A 20,408-nucleotide genomic window follows, 5' to 3' on the forward strand; every position below is an offset into this window, starting at 1 on the left:
TTGTTCCCTAAATTCAGTGCCATATTTTTTAAATTAAGTAGAGTTTAAATGAAATATTCAGTTAACAGATAAATCTTTGTTTGGGTAATGAGAATAACCACGCATTTTGAAATGGTAAGGATTAATTTAATAATTACGAAAAATAATTTTATTCATTATACAACTCGAATTCTTTTCTGAAAAATGCCATTTGGAAAATATGTACATCACTTCCAAAAAAAGAAATATTTAGAAATGTCAGTCTCTTCGAACTTTTTTTTCGTAAGACAGTCCTTCGCATTAAAAACCTAAACTAAAGCATACCGAAGGCAACTGCATTTAGTTCACGATTAACATGTTCAAGGTCATCAGAAAAAACATTATATCTGTAATCTGGTGTCAGTAGAAAATCATTTTAACTACATAAAATTGCTACATGAAAACAGTAAGTTACATATTACAATAAGATGCAATCTTGCGTATGAAGTTAGATCTCCATTTACACTCTCTGGAACCAGTACTGCCTATAGTCTGACAATCAATAATACACTGCCCTCCAAACGTTAAGGAACAGCATGTTTTTCAAAGCTCACCACTACAGAAATGTCAGTAATTTTAAAATTCTCAATTCATATGCATGACAGTAACGAAGTTTAAGAAAATATATGCAAAAACAATATAGGTACAACTTTTATTTTATAGAAATGAATCTTATATAGGAGTTGGAGAAAAATGCAAAGATTGTAATTTTTGTTTACGAGTGTTGATCTTCAGTTGTTGTTACAGTTTCGTGGACAATATCCAGGAGAGTCTATGATGTGACGGTCGATCGGACGGATGGAAATGGGGATGTGACAAGCTGATGCTGCTAGACGTCTCAATGTCTCTCGTAGTATGGTCCACCAACTATGGAATCAATTTGAATCCGAGGAGTGTCTCTAGAAGACATGTTCCAGGCAGACCTAGAGTTATAGCTCCTGCGAGAGACCGTTATTTATTTCATTTGTCCCAACAAGAGTAACGTTACTGTGCCTGAGCTAATGGTAGATCATTTGGTAGCAACAAGAACAAGAATCTCAGCTACTGCAGCACGCAGACGCTTGTACAATACAGGTCTGCATGCAAGACGACCATCTGTTTGTGTTCCCTCCTTGACCCGAGGATACAGAGGTGCCTTTTTATGTTGGTCAAGAGAACACGTCTCCAGTCAACAATGGGCGTCTCTTCACAGACGAGTCCAGGTTCACAATGAACATTTATTCCGGTCGTCAGCTGATCTGGAGCAAACAACGCACCAGATACAACTAATCCCACATTGTGGAAAGACCTAGTTACAGAGATGATGAAATAATGGTTTGGACTGGGATCTCTCTCGGTGGTCACACTGACTTGAGTGTGTTCCATGGAGAAACGTTAACCGGTGTGAGATATCGAGACGAGATCCTTGATCAATATGGCCTCCCATATGCCGCTGCTATTGGTCCTGGATTTCTTTTGATGAATGACAGTGTGCGACCGCACCAAGGTCGAGTTGCTGAACATTATCTTGAGGGTGGTATGGAGCGGATGGAATGGCCATCTCAGTCCGATAGAGCATCTTTGGGACTACCTTGGGAGACAAGTTGCTGCTTTAAGTCCTCCTCCAAGGTCATTAGCTGAGCTTGAACATGGCTTACTCAGCGTCTAATCGTTGCTTCCCATTTCACTGTCCGACAGCTTAATTGACAGCATGGAACGTCGCTGCCGCCAATGTATTGCAGTTAAGGGCGGATATATTCCTTATTAGACCCCATTTTTGTAATGTTATTACCCCATTTTTCCTCAAAACTCTGTGATGTACTGTTTCTCCAAGACTTTATTTCTCTGCAAAGAGTGCAATTGTTTGTTGTAATTCATGTTTGTGTTGAACTTTGGACACATTTTATGTTGCATTCGTTGAAGAACTGTTCAGTGAACCTGTCCTGTAAATCTCTTGTTTCTGTTGCTTAATTCTCAAATTAGACTTAAAAGCATGCTGTTCCTTAACTTTTGAAGAGCAGTGTAATTTGGAGCATTCATTACTATTTTTTTTTAAATGGAACTAAAATTTTAAGAATAAAAACATACCGGTACTTTTGTATTTGAAGCTGCGAACTTTGAATATATATATAATATTTTAAAGACAGTAATTTTTACTGGAGTCAAAACGGACATTCCAAATTTTTATATTTTTTTTAAATTTTGACTGACTAATATTTTCAGCATACTCTATTTTTAGAACAAATATTAATCACATAGAAATTAATCTTCGTATATATATATATATATATATATATATATATATATATATATATATATTTCACGAATTATATTGATTATCATTTGTGTTAAATAATTGGTTAATCAAGTTTGATCTAAAATGAATTATTAATTTGGAAAAATGTATGAAACTACTTTGTATACTTTCATACAAAAGCCAAAAATGAGATCTGAATATTTAAACATTAAATATATTATGGACCTACTATCACTCTCCATAATTACCTTAAGTATTAAAGGTAAAGTGTTTCATAAAAAATTATACGTTATTATTTAGTAAACAATTCAAAGACTAACGCTCTAAACGTACTATTATTTTAAATTTCGTTGCACAGATAATGAATAGTAGAGAATTGTAATCCAAAAATAATGTATATGATGGTAAAAAGAATAGTCCATATGATATCAGAACCCAATGCAGATTTTATAAATTCAAGCAATATTTTGTAAACGCTAATAATTACAACGATTCTTGATGACTGCCATATAACATTTACAGTGTTAGCATTTTTATATATTTTCTTCCATCTCACATGTTCCAGTTTACCAAATGCACTTAAACTAATAGTTTCTCTTAACTCGAATAATGTACTGTATATAAAGTATAAGACTACTACTAACCAAAAATGTACAAACTAGTCTATAATCAATATTTAAACAAAAATACGAAAAAATTTTTACAAACTAGACATAACGCAAGAAGACGAGAATCTTTCGATGCAAAACAAATGATATAAAAAATACGTACGTTAAGAATTTTTTCTTTTGAATTCGTGGAAACAAATTCATCATGATCCGTAACTTCTTGCAAGTATCATGTTGTCTACAGAGATAATTGAATAGTGATAGAAACAGCAATCTTTCTTCAAAAAAACTTTTACTTCTTTTTAACTAGTTTAGTTGTATAGACATTAGGTTTTTTTCGAAGCAGAATAGATGAAAAATGAGCAATGCTCTCTCCGGGAATCGAAACACGGATCTCTCAAAAACGCATCGAGCGTGCTACGAAGACATGCAAAGAAGGCAGGAGCAATACCTTACATACTCCCCCTTTTAACGGATGACTGGAGTTTTAGACGACCCAATTGCCAAATCCTGGGTGTGGAAAATCATCATCCCTTTAGTTCGGCCGCCACTGTAGAGACCTTGGGACTTTTTGGGAAGCATTAGACCGTGAAAAACGAGCAACGCCTTCGCCGGGAATCGAATCACGGACCTCTTGAATCGTGCTCCCCAGTGTGCAGACCACTAGGCTACGAAGGCGCGTAAAAAGGCAGGAGAAATACCTTATATAGCCTTGAAAATAATCATTCATTACGTATTATTGAAATAAAAGTGTCAACGGCATTATTAAATGTATACAAATGCTCTAGAAATACTTTTTGCATGTGTCACAATGATTTTAATGGTTATTAGCTCTCACTATCTGATGTAATTTAGAATTCGTACTCTAGTTGTTTTAATTCAATATCAAGAGAATCTTCAATTAAACGTTATTTTATTTTTAAGATTACATAATGATTTCATTTTTTTTTATAAATATGAGATTTAGTTGCAAAGATCATAATGTTAATAATGCTTATGAGAAGCAGAGAAATTAAGATGAATATCTGTTTAAAATGCATATGAAAGGATTTCTCCTTTGCGTGAGCAGGAGAGAAAATTTCACGCAAAGAAATTTGATATTCCTAGTATGAATGTTAGCGTACTGTGCAGCATCAGCACAGATCCGGGGCTCGATCCCCAGGCTGAGCAAGGTTGACTCAGACTTTGAGAGGGTCAATAAAATGAGTACCAAGTTCGCTTAGGGACTAAATAACGGGGGGCCTGCGACAAACTGACCACTTGTCCAGGCAAAATGCTCAACCAGCTCGGGGCCCTCGTTCTAGAAAGCAGATAACAGGGAACTGCCGGCCATGGCCCTCCAAGGGCCATTTGTGCCGTCGAGTTTAATTTTAGTTTTAGTATGAATATGAAAGAAATTGTACATAATACATTAAATGCAAATTTTCATTCAACTGAATGCCAGGAAAATATACCCAAAAGTAAATGTGTATAATAACCGTTTTCAAAATGGGTTCTCTATGAGATGCATTAAATTATCAGTTCTCACAACTTTTGAATTTGAGGACACATTTCATGTAATGGGCATTGAGCTTGATCACAAATAATTAATTTACAAGATATTTTAGAGCATTACTCGTAACAAATTTAACTATGTAATATTAGTTTGAGAAATCTCCTGTGGAAGCTGGCTATTAACTTTCGGAGTTTGGTTTCCTTTAGTTGGTCACACATGTTAGTGGAACCACAGAGACTTCATAGCTTCAAACTATTTCTGCCTTCTGTGTAGGTCATCACATGACACTGAAATGACCTTAGACAATATGTCAGTTGAAGATGTTAAAAGACGAGAAATAATGTTGATATTTGTCGTTAGAGATTTCGCTGTGTTTCACTTCAATACTCATTACTGAAATACAGGCTATGCTTTTGCAATTTTTTTGTATTAGCGGGGTTCGGTTACAAATTTGAAGAGTGTTTTGATTTTAAGAAAACTTTCTCTTGTTTTATTTCTGAGGAATTCTTTAACATTTTGTATGTTTTGAAAAAAAGGAATGTGTCATTAGATGAATACGTTTCGTCGAAATTTTAACTTCCGAAAAATATTAGAACTCCATACTCTTCCAAGTTTTTATATTTTCCAGCATGTACAGTGAGTATTCAACTGAAACTACTTCAATTATTTAATTTCATTGTTCATTTTCGAAGTATAAAACACACTTTAAATAGAAAGTCAAAATTTGTTTTCATAAAAAATTCAATTACTTTTTGTGCACGTCGTGAGTTTTCTAACATCGAGAAAGTACAATTATTTGATCGACTATATTTCTTATCCTACAAAAGCATCGAATATATACAGCAGCAATAGCAAAATCATGTCAACTCTATTTACAAAATCTGGTAATGTTTACACACTATGTATATTTACTAGGACATATCTCGAAATGAGACATTGCATTGAAATGCACTGCAGTCTTCTGCAATCCGAAGATGTCTGATCATTTTATCCATAACTAAAATCACCTGAAATTAGCTTGTTCAGAGAGAACCGAATGTAGGGCTAGCTACCAGTATTCGACGGTGTTACTCACTTGGCTACAGAATAATATGAATACAATAATAGAGAAAGGTTTTGTTTAGGTGTTAGAAAAGTATTCAAAATTGAAATATCTCCAGAAAGTTTATTTTAATGTTTAAAAGTATATAAGTACTATCTATTTGAGAAGAATGATTTCGTGAAGAACTTTCTAAGGGAACTTTTCTATAGGACTTCCTAAACAAAATTCCCTTTTTCATAAAGAAATCTACTAAAACACCCATACTCAAGCCCTTTCGCAGATAAGTATTTTTAAACTCGGGTTTGTGTTGAAGTACCAGTATTCGGCAATCTCATTCATTTGGTTGCTGGCAAGCAGGATAAGTAATTACTTAAATATCCTAGGAGAAAAGAATAATTTGTTGACTTACGTTAAAGGAGAGCAATGTGATACTAGGAATCCATTTATTCATTTATGTAATTCGACGTAACGACGGAAATATACTTGGATAATTATATAGAACCAAAGAGTTTCAGCCTAAAATCATATTCAATTTGCATCAGGTTTATGAGTTACATAGTATAATTCATGGTGTAAATTAAAGAAAAGTTAAAGACCTCCATAAAAGTAAACAGACAGTCACAGAAAAGTAAAAGATTCTGAGATAAATTGTGGCGGTGGATTATTGCAAACGTATGCAGTGAAACCGGAGCTACAGTTTATATGAGCGAGAAAAACAAATGCATCCTTTGAACTTAGCTAAAGAAAACTCAAAAGAAACTCTTATGTATAGTCAGATTGGAATATGATCTGGTGGCACGATATTCTGCAAAATGCTTTTGGTACAAACAAAATGAAACACATCCGAAGAAGAGAAGCAAGCTTTGCTTGACCTAAGCCCTTTTAATCCAAATGAATAAATGTACTGATTTCAATCTATTGACCATATTCAATATTCTATAGGCCACGTTTTAATCTATAGACACAGTATTCTAATTTGAAACATGTCTGAAATTATTTAAAAAGGTGCTAAGATGCCCACTTTAGAAATCTACAATGCTTCGAATCTATGAAATGCTGTGAGACACGTAATTTTCTGTAATTATCGTGAACATCACTTTTCTGTACGATTATAATTTAAGTCTCTGTTTTAGAATATTGGATTCCAGACAGATAAATTACGTGAGATAAACAATTCTACCCATTTTTGAAAATGCAGATTACAAGTGGATTTAAAGACGTACATGATGTATGATGCTGATGAGTGGAATGACGTACGATGACTGGAATGTCTGGCTAATAAATGTGTGTGTAACCAAAAAATAAAAATAAGACAAGTCTCTCTAATATTTAGCAATTAAATAATAAATATTAGACAGAATGTGCTAGTTTGATAGAAGCAGTTCTACAGCCCTAGCAAACCAAAATTTTCATCTAGTATGCCGGTAGTTTACAATAACAGATGCAGTCGCTAATTTTGAAAATATAGGGACGGAAACAGAAACTATAAAGTCCAGCCACATTTCGGATGCCAGCCACAAACTGTCTGTCGATAGTTTGATTCATGTCTATATATAGTATCTCAGTAGATTCAGGAAAAATCCAGATCAAATGCTTCGTCCAGCTGTTGAGGAATCAGCAGAAACGCTATTTATCTAAAGTGCTATCAAGCTGGTTGGGACTGCATGTCATGTCGCAGAATTCGCTCCATCTTTCTCCCCAAAAAGATTGCATCTCAAAAAGATTTTTTAAACTGGGTAGATTAATGCTGGTTGACATGTAATGCCAATAGCTGGATAGAATACGGTACTCGTGTTACGTAAGTGGCCAGCACATTCCAATCACAAAGCCTTCATTTTTCAACACCACGCCAAACCTCATGCTGCTTTACCATACTGAAATGTAACTCCTGCTGACACTGATTTGGATGTTTTACCCTACACAGCGTGCTCATCGGACCTTGCTCATATTGACTGTCATTTTTTCGATTATTACAGAGTTACTTTGTTCTTTATGTGAAAACTTCATTACAAATTTTTTTAACTATAAATCAGAAGAGTTTCATCAGCGAGGGATTGATTTACTGCAAAGCAAATGCCAAGAGCTACTAAACTACGGAAATTACATTAACGCATAGTATTCTAATTTTTCTATTTAAAAACGGGTAAAACTTTTGTTCTCATCTAATATGTATGCAATTTTCTAGTAAATCTGTTTCATAATATAATATCAGTTTCTTTAATAAATCTCATTTGATTATTAATTGAATTCTCTACTAAAATTAGAACAAAAGCGATTCATTTAGCGTTTTTACAAAACAAAATTATGAAAAGCAGACGATTTTACTTTCCTTCCATGTAACACATTTTATGAAGCATCATCTTGAAATATTCTTGAAATCGAGTGGTAAAATCGCTGAATGCTGATAGTTTGGTCACAGTTTCGAATTCCGACATTTTCGTTCTGCACGGGCATTTTCGTGATTTTGCCAGCATATAACATGAATACGAGACTGTTTCGCTTAGATACCGTCATTTCCTCAGGCAGATAGTCCTAGTCTGCTTTGCCATAATGAGTAAAACATAATGAGTATAAATAAGTGAAACCGAAGCCCTTATGCTGTCTGCTAAAGCATTTTCAATGATGAAAGCAGTTTTCGTAAGTGATTTTATATAATTAGAAGTGTCTTTCCTGAAACAATTGAGAAATATCTGAAATATCAAATACCGTAATTTCCGGAAGAAAGGCCGCATCAGCGTAAACGCCGCACTCGAGAAAAATGGAAAAAAAAATTTAAATTACACAGAAACGCCGCAATAGATTAAATTGCGCGTGACACCGTCGTGGGCCGTATAGATGCAAAAACTCAACCTAAGTCCTGATATATGACATACCAGTTAAGAAACATGCATGAAATGAAACCATAACTCAAAAATAAATTAAAGGTAAGAAATGTATAGCTTCTGTGCCGTTTAGAGACATTTTCAAAAATTTTGCGCTCCCTTCTTACTTAAAAGCTATCCAACAAGTACTTGTCCTCAAACTGATGGAATCTGTATTTGGCAGAATGCCAAGAAAATACATTCATGCTGAAGGGAAAATACGTCAGAGTTCATTATTGCGAGGCAGGTGGAGTCGTGTCCGCCTTTGTTTTCAAATTTTTTTAAATTGCAGAAAAGGCAGGGGTGGGGAGAGGAAGGGTCCTGGAAAATTCATCAAATGGCAGAGGAGACAAACTATTCGAACTGATGAGAATGTTGATTTGAAAGGGGGAAGAATGTTATTGTTCTGAGATCTCGTTTAGGGTGAATGAGGCATGTAGGTCCGTTCAAGGGAAAGAATGTAAACAAAATAACGTTCGCAAAAAGCAACTGAGTGGTCTTTTGTGTGGAAACAGCACCAGTCTATGCACAATGACAAGGCCATCCAAACTATGTACAATGACCATCATAGGAAATATTTTATTTTTAGTGCACCTAAACGACGCATGAGTAGAAACGCCGCACCCACTGAAAATTTAAGTTTTAAACAAGTAAACGCCGCGGCGTTTCTTCCGGCAATTACGGTACTAGAAATTCTTCTTCGGACGAACACTCGAGAAGGTGGAATAATTTCATCATCGTCACTTTCTTTGATATCTTGACTTTCAGAATCACTATTATAAGAAAAGTATGACAATCTGTCAGTGTATATTTCTTCATCACTATCTTTGTCACAATGGTTCGTTTTATCAATTTACTTAATCAATAATAAAAAACCAAACTTTAAATTGACAAAATACAACTTGTACGTTCTGGAGCTAAGAATTCGATTGAAGATGAAATAACTCAACAAAAGATCAAGTGACTCGACCAATCGTAACTTGTTGAAAGAAAAAATGCAAAGCTTTGCCTAGCAATGCAAACAACACCCATATAATGTCTAGATTTTTGGTGGTTAGCAGGTATCTACCAGAAATCTACTAAATACATATTTTTACGTGACCCGCACTCCAATGACAGACTGTAAAAAACGTAAAAATACGTTGCCCGCATGCCAAGTGTTAAAGGTCTATCATTTAAAATAGCTTCAAAGTTCCACAAAACGGTACACATTTCCTCATAACTAAGGCAAGCTCTCCCAAGAACCTTTAATATTCTTTTCATCATTCCTATGAGGCATTCCCAACAGCCACCCCACCATGGAGTGCCTGGGAAATGAACTTCCAAATAATACGTTCATTAGCTCCTTTTTTCACAATTTCATTGAAATCGATTGAAGAAAGTGCATTGCATGCTCCAACAAAATTTGTTCCATCAGTATAATTTATGGATGGCTTCCCATGTCTAGAAGAAAAACGACGAAACGCTTGTAAAAATGTATCTGTCATTAAGGATGTAACCAGTTCCAAATAAACACAATGGTACACTGCGCAAGTGAATAGGCAAATCCATGCCTTCTTGTAGTCCCTTAGAATCATAATCTATGCCGGTTATTTAAAATACTGAGGCATCCTGTACCCAATCTCTAGGAAGTCGTCGCACTGGTGAGTTAACATTTTTGATTGAATAATGCTTACAGGCTATACAAGTTTTCAAAACGGATGACACAACTCTTCTTCCCGCTAATATCCAAAATATTTCTCTTAAGGAATTTAGGATGTGAGAAACTCCAACATGCCCTTTCAACTTATGTTCTTCCACTATTAATAATAAAAAACCAAGCAAATAATGCAAATCATTCAACCATTTACAAAATTGTGATTTTGAATTTGAATCAACTTCTTGGTCCCAAGATAACTTAACGTCTCATAGGTGCTAAAGTAAAAGTTCTGACACAAGAGTTACGGGGCAAGCTATTCCTAAGGGGTCGAATACTTTGTGTGTAGTAGGGTTGAATACTATTAAACTTCTTATTAGAGGATGATCACTTGGCAAAATAGCAGGAGTTCTGAACTCAGAGGTATCTTCTCTTTGAAATATCGCTGTTTTAGTTCTGATGATCCCACAATCAATGACCTAAAATCCATTTATATTCTATTCCATTATAGGACTCATTTGGACTCATTTTGTACGAATCAAGATATTCTTTGCTTCACTTAACTCAGATACAGTAAGTTCATCTTTTTTCTTGTTTTGATGTTTACAGTTTTTCTTGTTTTGATGTTTACAGTTAAAACGACACATCCACACTACCAGTCTGATTGTCTTACAATAACTTGAGAATCTAGTAGCAACTATTTCACTAGCATTAAGATTTATTAAGGATGAAATAATCCTTTTCTTTTTCTCAAGAGCTATTCCTTCTTCATCAGCACTAAAATCTTCTTTTGGCCATTTTTCTGGTGATAAATATAGCCATTTAGGACCTTCCCATCATATAGATTTAATTAAATAAGAAGCAGAGCATCCTCTACTGGACAAATCAGCAGGATTCAGTGATCCTGGTACGTGCCTCCAAGATTCAATAGAAGTCAGTCGCTTTATTTCCTTAATTCTGTTGTGAACAAATACGTCCCATACTTCATTCCTCTGTATCCAAGCTAGCACAGTAGACTAATCTGTCCAAAAATAAATATCATCAGCTTGAAATTCAGGTATTATGCAGGATGCTAAACATGTACATATTGTAGCTCCAAGAAGTTCCAACCAAGCTAATGTTGTCTTTTCCCTTCTGCTGGGTGCAACTCTCGCTTTAGCTTGCACAAAATGAACTTGAACCGAATCTCTTGTTTGTGTACTCGAACAAAGGCCACAGCTGAATATGCAAGTTTACTCGTATCACTGAAGAAATGAAGTGAGATATTTTTAATCTCACGATCACAGTTTAACCATCTTGGTATTCTCATTCTTTCCAGACAATGCAAATCATTCAACCATTTACAAAATTGTGATTTTGAATTTGAATCAACTTCTTGGTCCCAAGGTAACTTAACGTCTCATAGGTGCTAAAGTAAAAGTTCTGATACAAGAGTTATGGGGCAAGCTATTCCTAAAGGGTCGAATACTTTGTGTGTAGTAGCTAAAATCTCTCTTTTAGACAAAATTTCTGGTAGATTGTAGGTGATGTTAGCAAAGGTAATCTCCACATCGTTCCCAAATCATTCCTAATACATTTGTGGTACTAGAGGAATTATCTGTTGGGTCACTATATTCCCAACCATGTAATTCTAGCTTTCTTGTACCTAAAGTATCTGAAGCAACTTGTATGAATTGTAGCAATTCTAAATCATTTTTCATTCTCGCTAAGCAATTATCTATATAAAAGCTCTTTTTCAATTGCTCAATAATATCCACTTTATACTTTTCATTTAGTTGTTTCACAGTGGATTCTAGAAGATGGTGAATTACAGAAAATAGCAAGAAAGGGCTACTTGTAACTGCAAATACTACCCTAGAATGCCTGTAATACTTCAGTTTTCCATCAGTTCTATACCATAAGAATCTTAGATAGTCTTTATTCTTAGGGTTGAGACTTATTTGTAAGAATGCTTTTCGTATATCTGCAGAAACACCTATTCTGTTCATTCCGAATCTATGAAGAATTGAAGGAATCAGTTCGATAAGGTTCTGACCTTTTTCTAGACAATCATTAAGACTAGCTGATCCTTTTTGTTTGGCCAAGGCATCAAACACTGGCCTGATTCGTGTAGTACTGTTTTCTTTTCCTACGTGTCAATGTGGTAGATAATGGCATGTTACATCAATTTCGCTTTTTGGCACTTCTTCTATGACGCCTTCTCGTTCCAATTGACTAAAAACTTCTCCATAAGCATCATAAAGTTTCTCAGCTTTTAGTCGTTTTACTGTAGAAGCTAATCTCTTTACAGCTAAGTCATAGTTATCTTTTAACGGTAGATGGTTATCAAGCCATGGCAAGCTGACTTGAAAACGTCCCTCTTCGTTCACCTTTACAATAGACAAGAAATGATCTCTTGCCCCTTCTTTAAGTTTATTTTTCTTCCCTGAGGGATCTAGAATTCCACGTGAATCTAGACCATAGATCGGATATCAATATTTCCTTATTCAACATGGATGTGACGAGCAGTGTGGAATTGTCTGAGATCTCACGTATAACATTTTTCCCAAAAAGAGTCCAACCAAGTTTGGTTTCTATAGCAGAAAGGCCTGAAGTAAGCAATTTAAATCCTCTGGTCATCAACTTGCCTGCAATATCAGCACCGATAAGTCTTTCTATTGGTCCTTTACTATCGTCGCATACGGAAATATTGTTCTCTTTAAGCTCTCGAATCCAATTGCCTTTAGCAACTGGTGGTATACTTCCACAAATAATATCTTGGCTAAGAGCTTTGAAGTTACAAAGATAAGTTCCATCCATTTTAGACAAGAACACTGAAAAACATTGTGGTTTATGACATCAGTACGTGACCCGCCAAATAATGAATGGCTCAATCTTTCTTTAGATGTATTCTTAAATTTCATTTCATCTGCAGTGCTTTTTAAAATATAAGATCTTTGTGAAGCTGAATCGATAATAGCATGGGCCTGGCGCTTTCTATCTCGTCCTTTCAATGTAACTGTTACAGTTTGCAAAAACACATTTGTTGTTCTCGCCAAATTGGCGATGGTTTCATCTCGTTCAGGTACTGCATCCATATTTTCATCCTTATTCATGAAAACAGGAACTGCAGATTTTGATTCAGCTTGAATATTTCTACATAAATGTGTGTGGTGTTTCTTCCCACAAATCACACACGATGTTCGTTTTTTATATTTAGCTCTTACAGGTTTTCTGTCTAAACATAAAAAGCAACTGTGACTATTTAGAACTGCTTTTTGCCTTTCCTCAGACGTCATCTTTCTTGCTTTAAAGCAATCACCAGATGCATGAATTCCAGCACAAAAAATACATCCAGTTCAATTTTGTTCAGATTTTGCTATTAGAGAAGAAGCAGAAGGTGTTTTGGAAAATTCTCCACGGTTTTTGAAACCAAAGTGTTTAGCATTCCCAGGCTTAGGAGTCTGATATTTAGTAAAGCACTGAGTAGCTATAGATACTCTCTCTTCACCTTCAATTTCATCGATCAAAAATGAAAGCAAACCATCTAAATCCATGCAATGTGTTGACACATTTTTCTTTTTCCTCATAACTTTCAGATTCTCTCTGATTGTGATTAATAACTCGGAATCTTTGCCGTGCTCTTAATGTATCATCCGGCAATGACGATTCGACTAGAGGATATAGCATCGCCGCGTATTTATCTCTAGCAACACCCAGAACTTCTAACGCTCTAAGTTTTGATACCAAGTTATCATAAGAGTTTTCGTAATGAAAATTTCTGCTGAGAGTTTTTTAATAATACTAACGAAAGTAGACCTCTAACACAGACTTCTATAAGAAGGTCTTCTTTCCCAAAATGCGACTGCAGTTGTTGTAAAGCTTTACTATAACTTTTGCCACCGGGCGGAAAGCTTTTGATTAACTCTTCAGCAGATGACCCTTTTTCCATAGACTGCAATACATATGCAAATTTATCATGATCATCTAAATTGGGATTAGTATCGATCTTTTAAACTGGCCCCAAAATCCTAACCAGCTTTTAATATTCCATCAAAAATCGGGAGTTAAAAGTTGTGGATAACGAATAGTAGCATTTTGAGTTAAGCTTTCATTAACAACAGAACCATTTTCCTTTTCAGCTAGAAGCGAAACTAATTTACTTTCTACCATTCTTCACTTTTCAATACAGCATTCCGACTCATCAAACTCATTATTTACAGTTTCATCTTTATCAATTTTAATCAATTCTTCTCTATAAGTTAGTTCTATTTCAATCATAGGTTTCCTTTGTCCTCAATTAATTTAAGTTTTGAAATTTTTCCGTCTAAAGATAAATCATTTTCATTCTTCTCAAATCATTTAAAGCTCTTGTAATCAATCTCTTAAATTGAGATCGTTTGCACTTCAAAACATCCATTATAAATAAACGAAAGAATTCTACTTACAGATAACAGTCCTTCCAGCGGACGCCAAATGTTCAAAAATTCTCACCAAATTTGTTACCTCAAGAACTATTTATTATGTAAGCACGATTGTAAATTATTTAATTGTTATTAGACAAAATATCTATTGAGAAATGGCAACAGCTAATTTCTGGATGTCGTTCTATTTATAATTTTAAAAATATACTTGCAGATGATGTACGCTTTAAATGTTTAACGGTACGATGCAATAAGTACGATTGTTATGTTATGTACGTTTACGAATACGTTACGTGTAGGTTATTAAGATTTATCTTTAAATAAATGTTTGTTTGTCTCTTACAACCATTTTACGAGTGATTAATTTAACTACAAAAGGAAGTTAACATAAATCAGAAGCGAGATTATTCTGAAACCTAAGCCTAAAGCTACAAGAATTTGCTATTACGTAAATAAATTAAAAAGAATTTGAATTTCAAGGTATGTGCATTAATTGATGTAACATAATCATTATAGAATTTAATTTTGTTATTTTTTTTTTATCATTTTGGAAAGAGAGTTTGTTATTTTCATTTCTTTAAATTTTTAAATATATTTAGAACGTCAAACAAACTTATAAAATACCAATAATTGTTTTCTACTAAGTTGTCTAATTGGAAGTTAATAATAATAGCATATATATATAATTTGCATTTTAATGAGTACAAAAATATCTATTTTCGGTAAGGCAAAGAAATGCGATTTAAGAATATTAGCTGAAGAATAGGGAGAAGATGTAAATTGTTGCTACAATCAACGAAAAGAAAAAACTCTACAGTATCACACACAATGAAAAAGGTGAACCAAAATGTTTCAGCTGTAATAATTTTGGACACATCTCAAGGGACTGTCCGCTGCCCAAACCAGTAGTAACATGTCGAAAATGTAATAAAACAGGTCATAAAGCTAAAAATTGTGTTAGTAAAGCTGAAAATAATCATTCAAATGAAAAAAATTATTCTGTTGAGCAAGTTGGTGAAAATTTAGAAGAGAACAATTCACATTTGAAGAAAGCAAAACTGAATAATTCTGAAGAAGTACAGGCTTTAATTGATACGGGGAGTTCTTGTTGTCTCTTAAGGACTTCAGTTGCTGAGAAACTTAAAGTGAAATCAGAACCTGCTATGAAAGAATTGTACGGTTTTGGAAATCAAAGGGTGCCCTGCAGTGACCTCTATAGGAATGATTAAAGCCAATGTTGAAGTTGATAATATAAAAGACCAAGGCATAAATATATACCTTGTACCTGATAATGCACAGCCAGTTGATCTAATCATCAGACGGACATGGCCTGATCTACCTCACATCGCTTATGTCAGAATAGGAAAAAGATTTCACTTCGGGTATAGGGAAGATGAACTATTTAGTAACCTCCAAATTGATGAAAAAATAAATCGAGTCTGCCTTAAAGCTCTTGAGGAAAATGAATTAGAGAAAAATACGATCAGTCTTGTCTGTTCTCAAACAGATTCTGTAGATAATGGATTAATTATGATAGAAAATCCTTCCGAAGGTATAGGCTGTTTATTAGAAATTAAGAATGGCGAAACTTGTATACCAATGATTAACGTTGGCGATAGAAGTGTTAAGCTCCAAAAAGATCAATGCGTTGGTAGAGAAGAAGAAGTTGAACTATGTTTAAATACTGAATTTTCTGAATTGAGCTCGAACTTAGCAAAAACGGAAAATATTAACAACATAAAAGTTCCTATAAGTTTAAGCCAAGTTAAAATTGGCTCGGATCTCGACATTGAACACCAGCAAGAGTTATTGCGTCCATCGAATGAATACAGAGATTGCTTCGAACTAAGTATTTCAGAACTGGGGTGCACTGAAAGGATAAAAATGGACACTAAAGAAGATATATTCGTTTACCAAAGTGCAGTAAAGAAAAACAATACAAAAAGTGCCGTTCGAAGTGTAGGATATGGTGAATTAGGTGCATTTGAAGTTGTTCCAGAGAAGAGGGATGAAGCTGCAAATCTGATTGGACTGAATCGTACTTCGGTGAAAAATAGTCCTTATGCTGCAAATAGAAATCGACACTGTGGCCAACCATTCTCTAAACACCACTTCATGCCAAGGCAAAGACAGAATGACGAAAGTGATGGTAGTCAGAGCCAAAAGAATGTAGATGATTAGCAGCAACTACAACCTCAAAGGCCCGTATGAAGGCAATTACGTCATCCTTACTTCAGGCAATATTGTAGTTATATATCCATAGGACTTCCACAAAACGTTGAACGTGATGGAAGTGAAGATGAACAAAATGAAAGAAAAAACGAACAAAGAGTTTCAGGAGGTGGAAGAGACAATCACTGAAATCCCAGACGATTTTATCAAAGGTGCTTTAATAGCAAAACCCACTATCATAGGAATGACACTCAATGCAGTCAAAGTAGAATGGAAGGAGAAGCAACTAGTAAAGATACTGAAGCAAATGGCAAACAGCAGCCACGTGGTCAAGGATATAGATCTTGTCCACTTTACAAATCAAAAATGGGTTGTCGAAAGCCCCACCAAGCTGATTCACGTGCTAAAATGAGATCTTCGGAGGCCATCATTTCCAGAACTACAGAAGATGATGATAATGACGAGGTTGACGACGAACTTAAAAGGCCCAAGCGAATAGTGCGCAAACCATTGCGCTATAGAGACTTTGTGTAGGACTTGTAGAATTTTTTTAAAAATTATATTTAATTTTATTTTTTCCTACCTACTTATTACATTTTGTTGTTTATTTGTCGTTTTAATGTATGATAAGATTTGATTCAATTGAGGACAACTGAAAAGTCAGGATGGTCGAACGTAAGCACGATTGTAAATTATTTAATTGTTATTAGACAAAATATCTATTGAGAAATGGCAACAGCTAATTTCTGGATGTCGTTCTATTTATAATTTCAAAAATATACTTGCAGATGATGTACGCTTTAAATGTTTAACGGTACGATGCAGTAAATACGTTACGTGTAAGTTATTAAGATTTATCTTTAAATAAATGTTTGTTTGTCTCTTACAACCATTTTATGAATGATTAATTTAACAACAAAGGAAGCTAACACAACGGACGCCAAATGTTCAAAAATTCTCACCAAATTTGTTACCTCAAGAACTATTTATTACTTGGAAATAACTATCTATATCTCTTTAGTTATTTATGACTCTAAAATAATTAAATAATTTCTTTACTCATACTCTCAAATGATGAAAACAAAAGTTACACTAACTCTCTAAAAAGAACAACATAGTATATTGCCATTCTCTGAAACATAAAATGTTATAAAATGTAGATAATAATAACATGAATAGATAATGAATAAAAAAAAACCTATAAAGAAGCTCATGCAATATTACTCAAGCTGCAGTTAGAAAAAAATATTAGAGTCAAAATATTGTTCAGAAGGCATTTATTTGTTTTTATGATCTCATACTGTACCAGAAAATTTTAAACTCGTTATAAATTTTTAAATGCTGATATAATATTTAAGATATGCATTAAACTTTAAAACCAAAGCAAAAATTATCATTAGATACAGACAGACACAGATTGCTAAAATAATATAACGTATAAAACTTACTGAGGACGAATTTCTCCCAATGATACCACTGCAATTCGCAGAGCCACAAAAGCATTTCTGTTGACAACTGGTATCACATTCATAATTAAATGTTAGTTCTTCACCTGAAAAGAGGAAGAAAAGTACTGTACAGTCAAATTTAGAAACTGAAATAGAGGTACCTACGTTTTAGGAAAGTAGTAGAGCAAACCTGAAAAACTTTCAAAAGACGAAATGAAAAAAATTACATTAAATTATATAGCCAAAAATGCAAATGTTCCCAGGACTCCAAAACTGTATCAGATCATATCAAATTGCTCTTAAAGGCCCAAAATGACATTAAAACAAATAATGATATAGTATATAGTATGTGGCTGTATAAATATTAAAACTGGAACTCTAATAGTGCCAATTAGTTATTTGTGAGTACAACTAAAACAAGATATCTCAGCAAAATCTTTACTGTCCTTCAACATAAATCACCAGCGTTGTATACAATCAACTACCGAGAATGTGAAAGTTCTATTATACCTGTAGCAACAACTGCTCTTTTCCCGACTTACATGGATTGGTCTTCTGCCAGGAATATTACTGGAAAAAATTATAAATAGAAAAACTGCCATGAAATGGTTCCTTCATCTCAGAAGTCAAATTATAGTCAGAGGCAGTTAAAGTGTAAGGATTATGGTGAACAAACAATACAGCACATTTTGTTGTCAACGAACAAAACATCAGCTGCAGAATGTGCTACATGCAGCCAACCATTGTCCAAAAACAATACGAGGAGTTGCACAAAGTATCACCGTACGTTTGCATTGCCAGCTGCAAGTTAAGCTTCAAATATGAACAATACAACAGCAAATTGAAGGCCTATCCGTGTAAGTACTGTATGTATTTAATATAGTCCTACCAAAGCTGCATGGGAAAATCAACATACCCATCACTGTGTTCAGGTCCTGATGAATTTCTTTTTCTGTTTCTTTGTTTTCTTGGTGGAGGGAATGCATAATGGTCATAACATGACTTTTGCTCAAATGTGTTTGAGCACATCTTCCTACAACACTTCTACAGTTCTAGCAACTCTGCTTCTACTGCTTTAAGAACGTTATCGGGACAAAATTTTAAAACCACCAATTCATGCAATACAAAACCCTATACTTCTCATCTATTCAAATGCATGTGGCCCAAAGTAAGCTTACTTCTGCAAATTAGGTCAGGTATGAAACCATAGTGCAGCTGTAAATGGAAAACACTAGTTGAGTTTCATGGTGTGTATATGTTACTATAAGCCACCGAAATTAAATATCGATATTTTCTTAGTAAATCTCGGTAGGGATGAAAACTGCAAACCAAGAGAGAAGCAAGAAAGGTACGAAAATCTTTATTCTAATGCAACTAAGGTCAACTGGCATCTAGTTGTTAGATTCTCAAACACTCTGCTGTTTCTCAGTTATATAGAAAGTTTACTGAAGCATTTAATTTTTATTTTCTTGCAGTGGGGCCTGATCTTTTCTGGAAAAGTTTTATGCATTAATCATGACTAAATAACACTATGATTGATACCTATAATGCATTCTGATAAAATTTCTGCTAAATTAGGTAAATAGAATAGCTAATGAAGGAGGAACATGTATGCTTAAAGAATTCCAAATTAAATACAAAAATATTACGTAAGAATTTGTAATGCTGTATTTATGCAAATAATGTCAAATGAAACACAGTGTATCTAAGAAATTGTTATGAAATCAATGGCCAGTTCAGCATTAAAATCAAATTGTCAAGACATTCTGATAGACTTGCAGCTACACAGAGATGGAACAGCTCATGATGATTTTTCATGACCATTTAATGAAGTTTGTCAAGTTACTACCTTTAAAAATTAAGATAGTTTAAGAAATAACATATCACATCTTTCAAATGTTCTTAACATTTGAGGCCCCAACTATACTGCATTGAGATAAAGGGAGTCATATCTGAACTATGTGCTATTTGTGGTAAGACCTGCGTAATGCTAGAGGGCGCTCAGAGCACCTTGAGTGTGTTCAGATCGTTGATGGAAGATGTGACGCTGTGAGATTTCTGAGATTGTGATATTATTCTATTTAATTATATCAATTTATATTTTATTGATTTCCTTAATTGAAATTTTATGCAATACTATGAACCACCACAATATTCGAAAGTTGGATTACCACTGAATCTTCAAACCACCGATGTGCATTAGGTGCTTCTCGGCCGAAAACCAGGTAACAGAATCTTTATTGAATTATTGAAACTGCATAGAAATTATCTGGATAGAAATTAAATATGGCTGAAAATCTGTCAATGTTAAAGAAAAAACACACTTTCATGCGTTCGATGTTCACGAAATTAATCAACAAAATAGAAGTTGCTATCAACAATGAAAACGAAACAGCTCATCAGTTGGAAGCATTTTTAGAATAATTAATCGGAAAAGAAACTGACTAAAATTCTTTAAATGATGAAACTGAAAATCTTTTGAGCGTCGA

At 34.3% G+C, this 20,408-nt stretch overlaps 1 protein-coding gene across 2 annotated transcripts in view; it reads right to left on the reverse strand.

The window, feature by feature from the left end:
• The window catches only part of LOC118184476 (histone-lysine N-methyltransferase NSD3-like), a 339,671-nt gene that overhangs the window by 98,984 nt on the left and 220,279 nt on the right, over positions 1–20,408 (reverse strand). For both annotated transcript variants that reach the window (XM_085809719.1, XM_085809718.1), the window contains exon 14: positions 17,920–18,023. In XM_085809719.1, the coding sequence (XP_085665845.1) occupies positions 17,920–18,023 (104 nt within the window). The remainder of the gene's footprint in view (positions 1–17,919; positions 18,024–20,408) is intronic.

Source organism: Stegodyphus dumicola, chromosome X2, assembly GCF_044657685.1.
Source record: "Stegodyphus dumicola isolate Sdum_Otavi_A_Nest chromosome X2, ASM4465768v1".
Lineage (NCBI taxonomy): Eukaryota > Metazoa > Arthropoda > Arachnida > Araneae > Eresidae > Stegodyphus > Stegodyphus dumicola.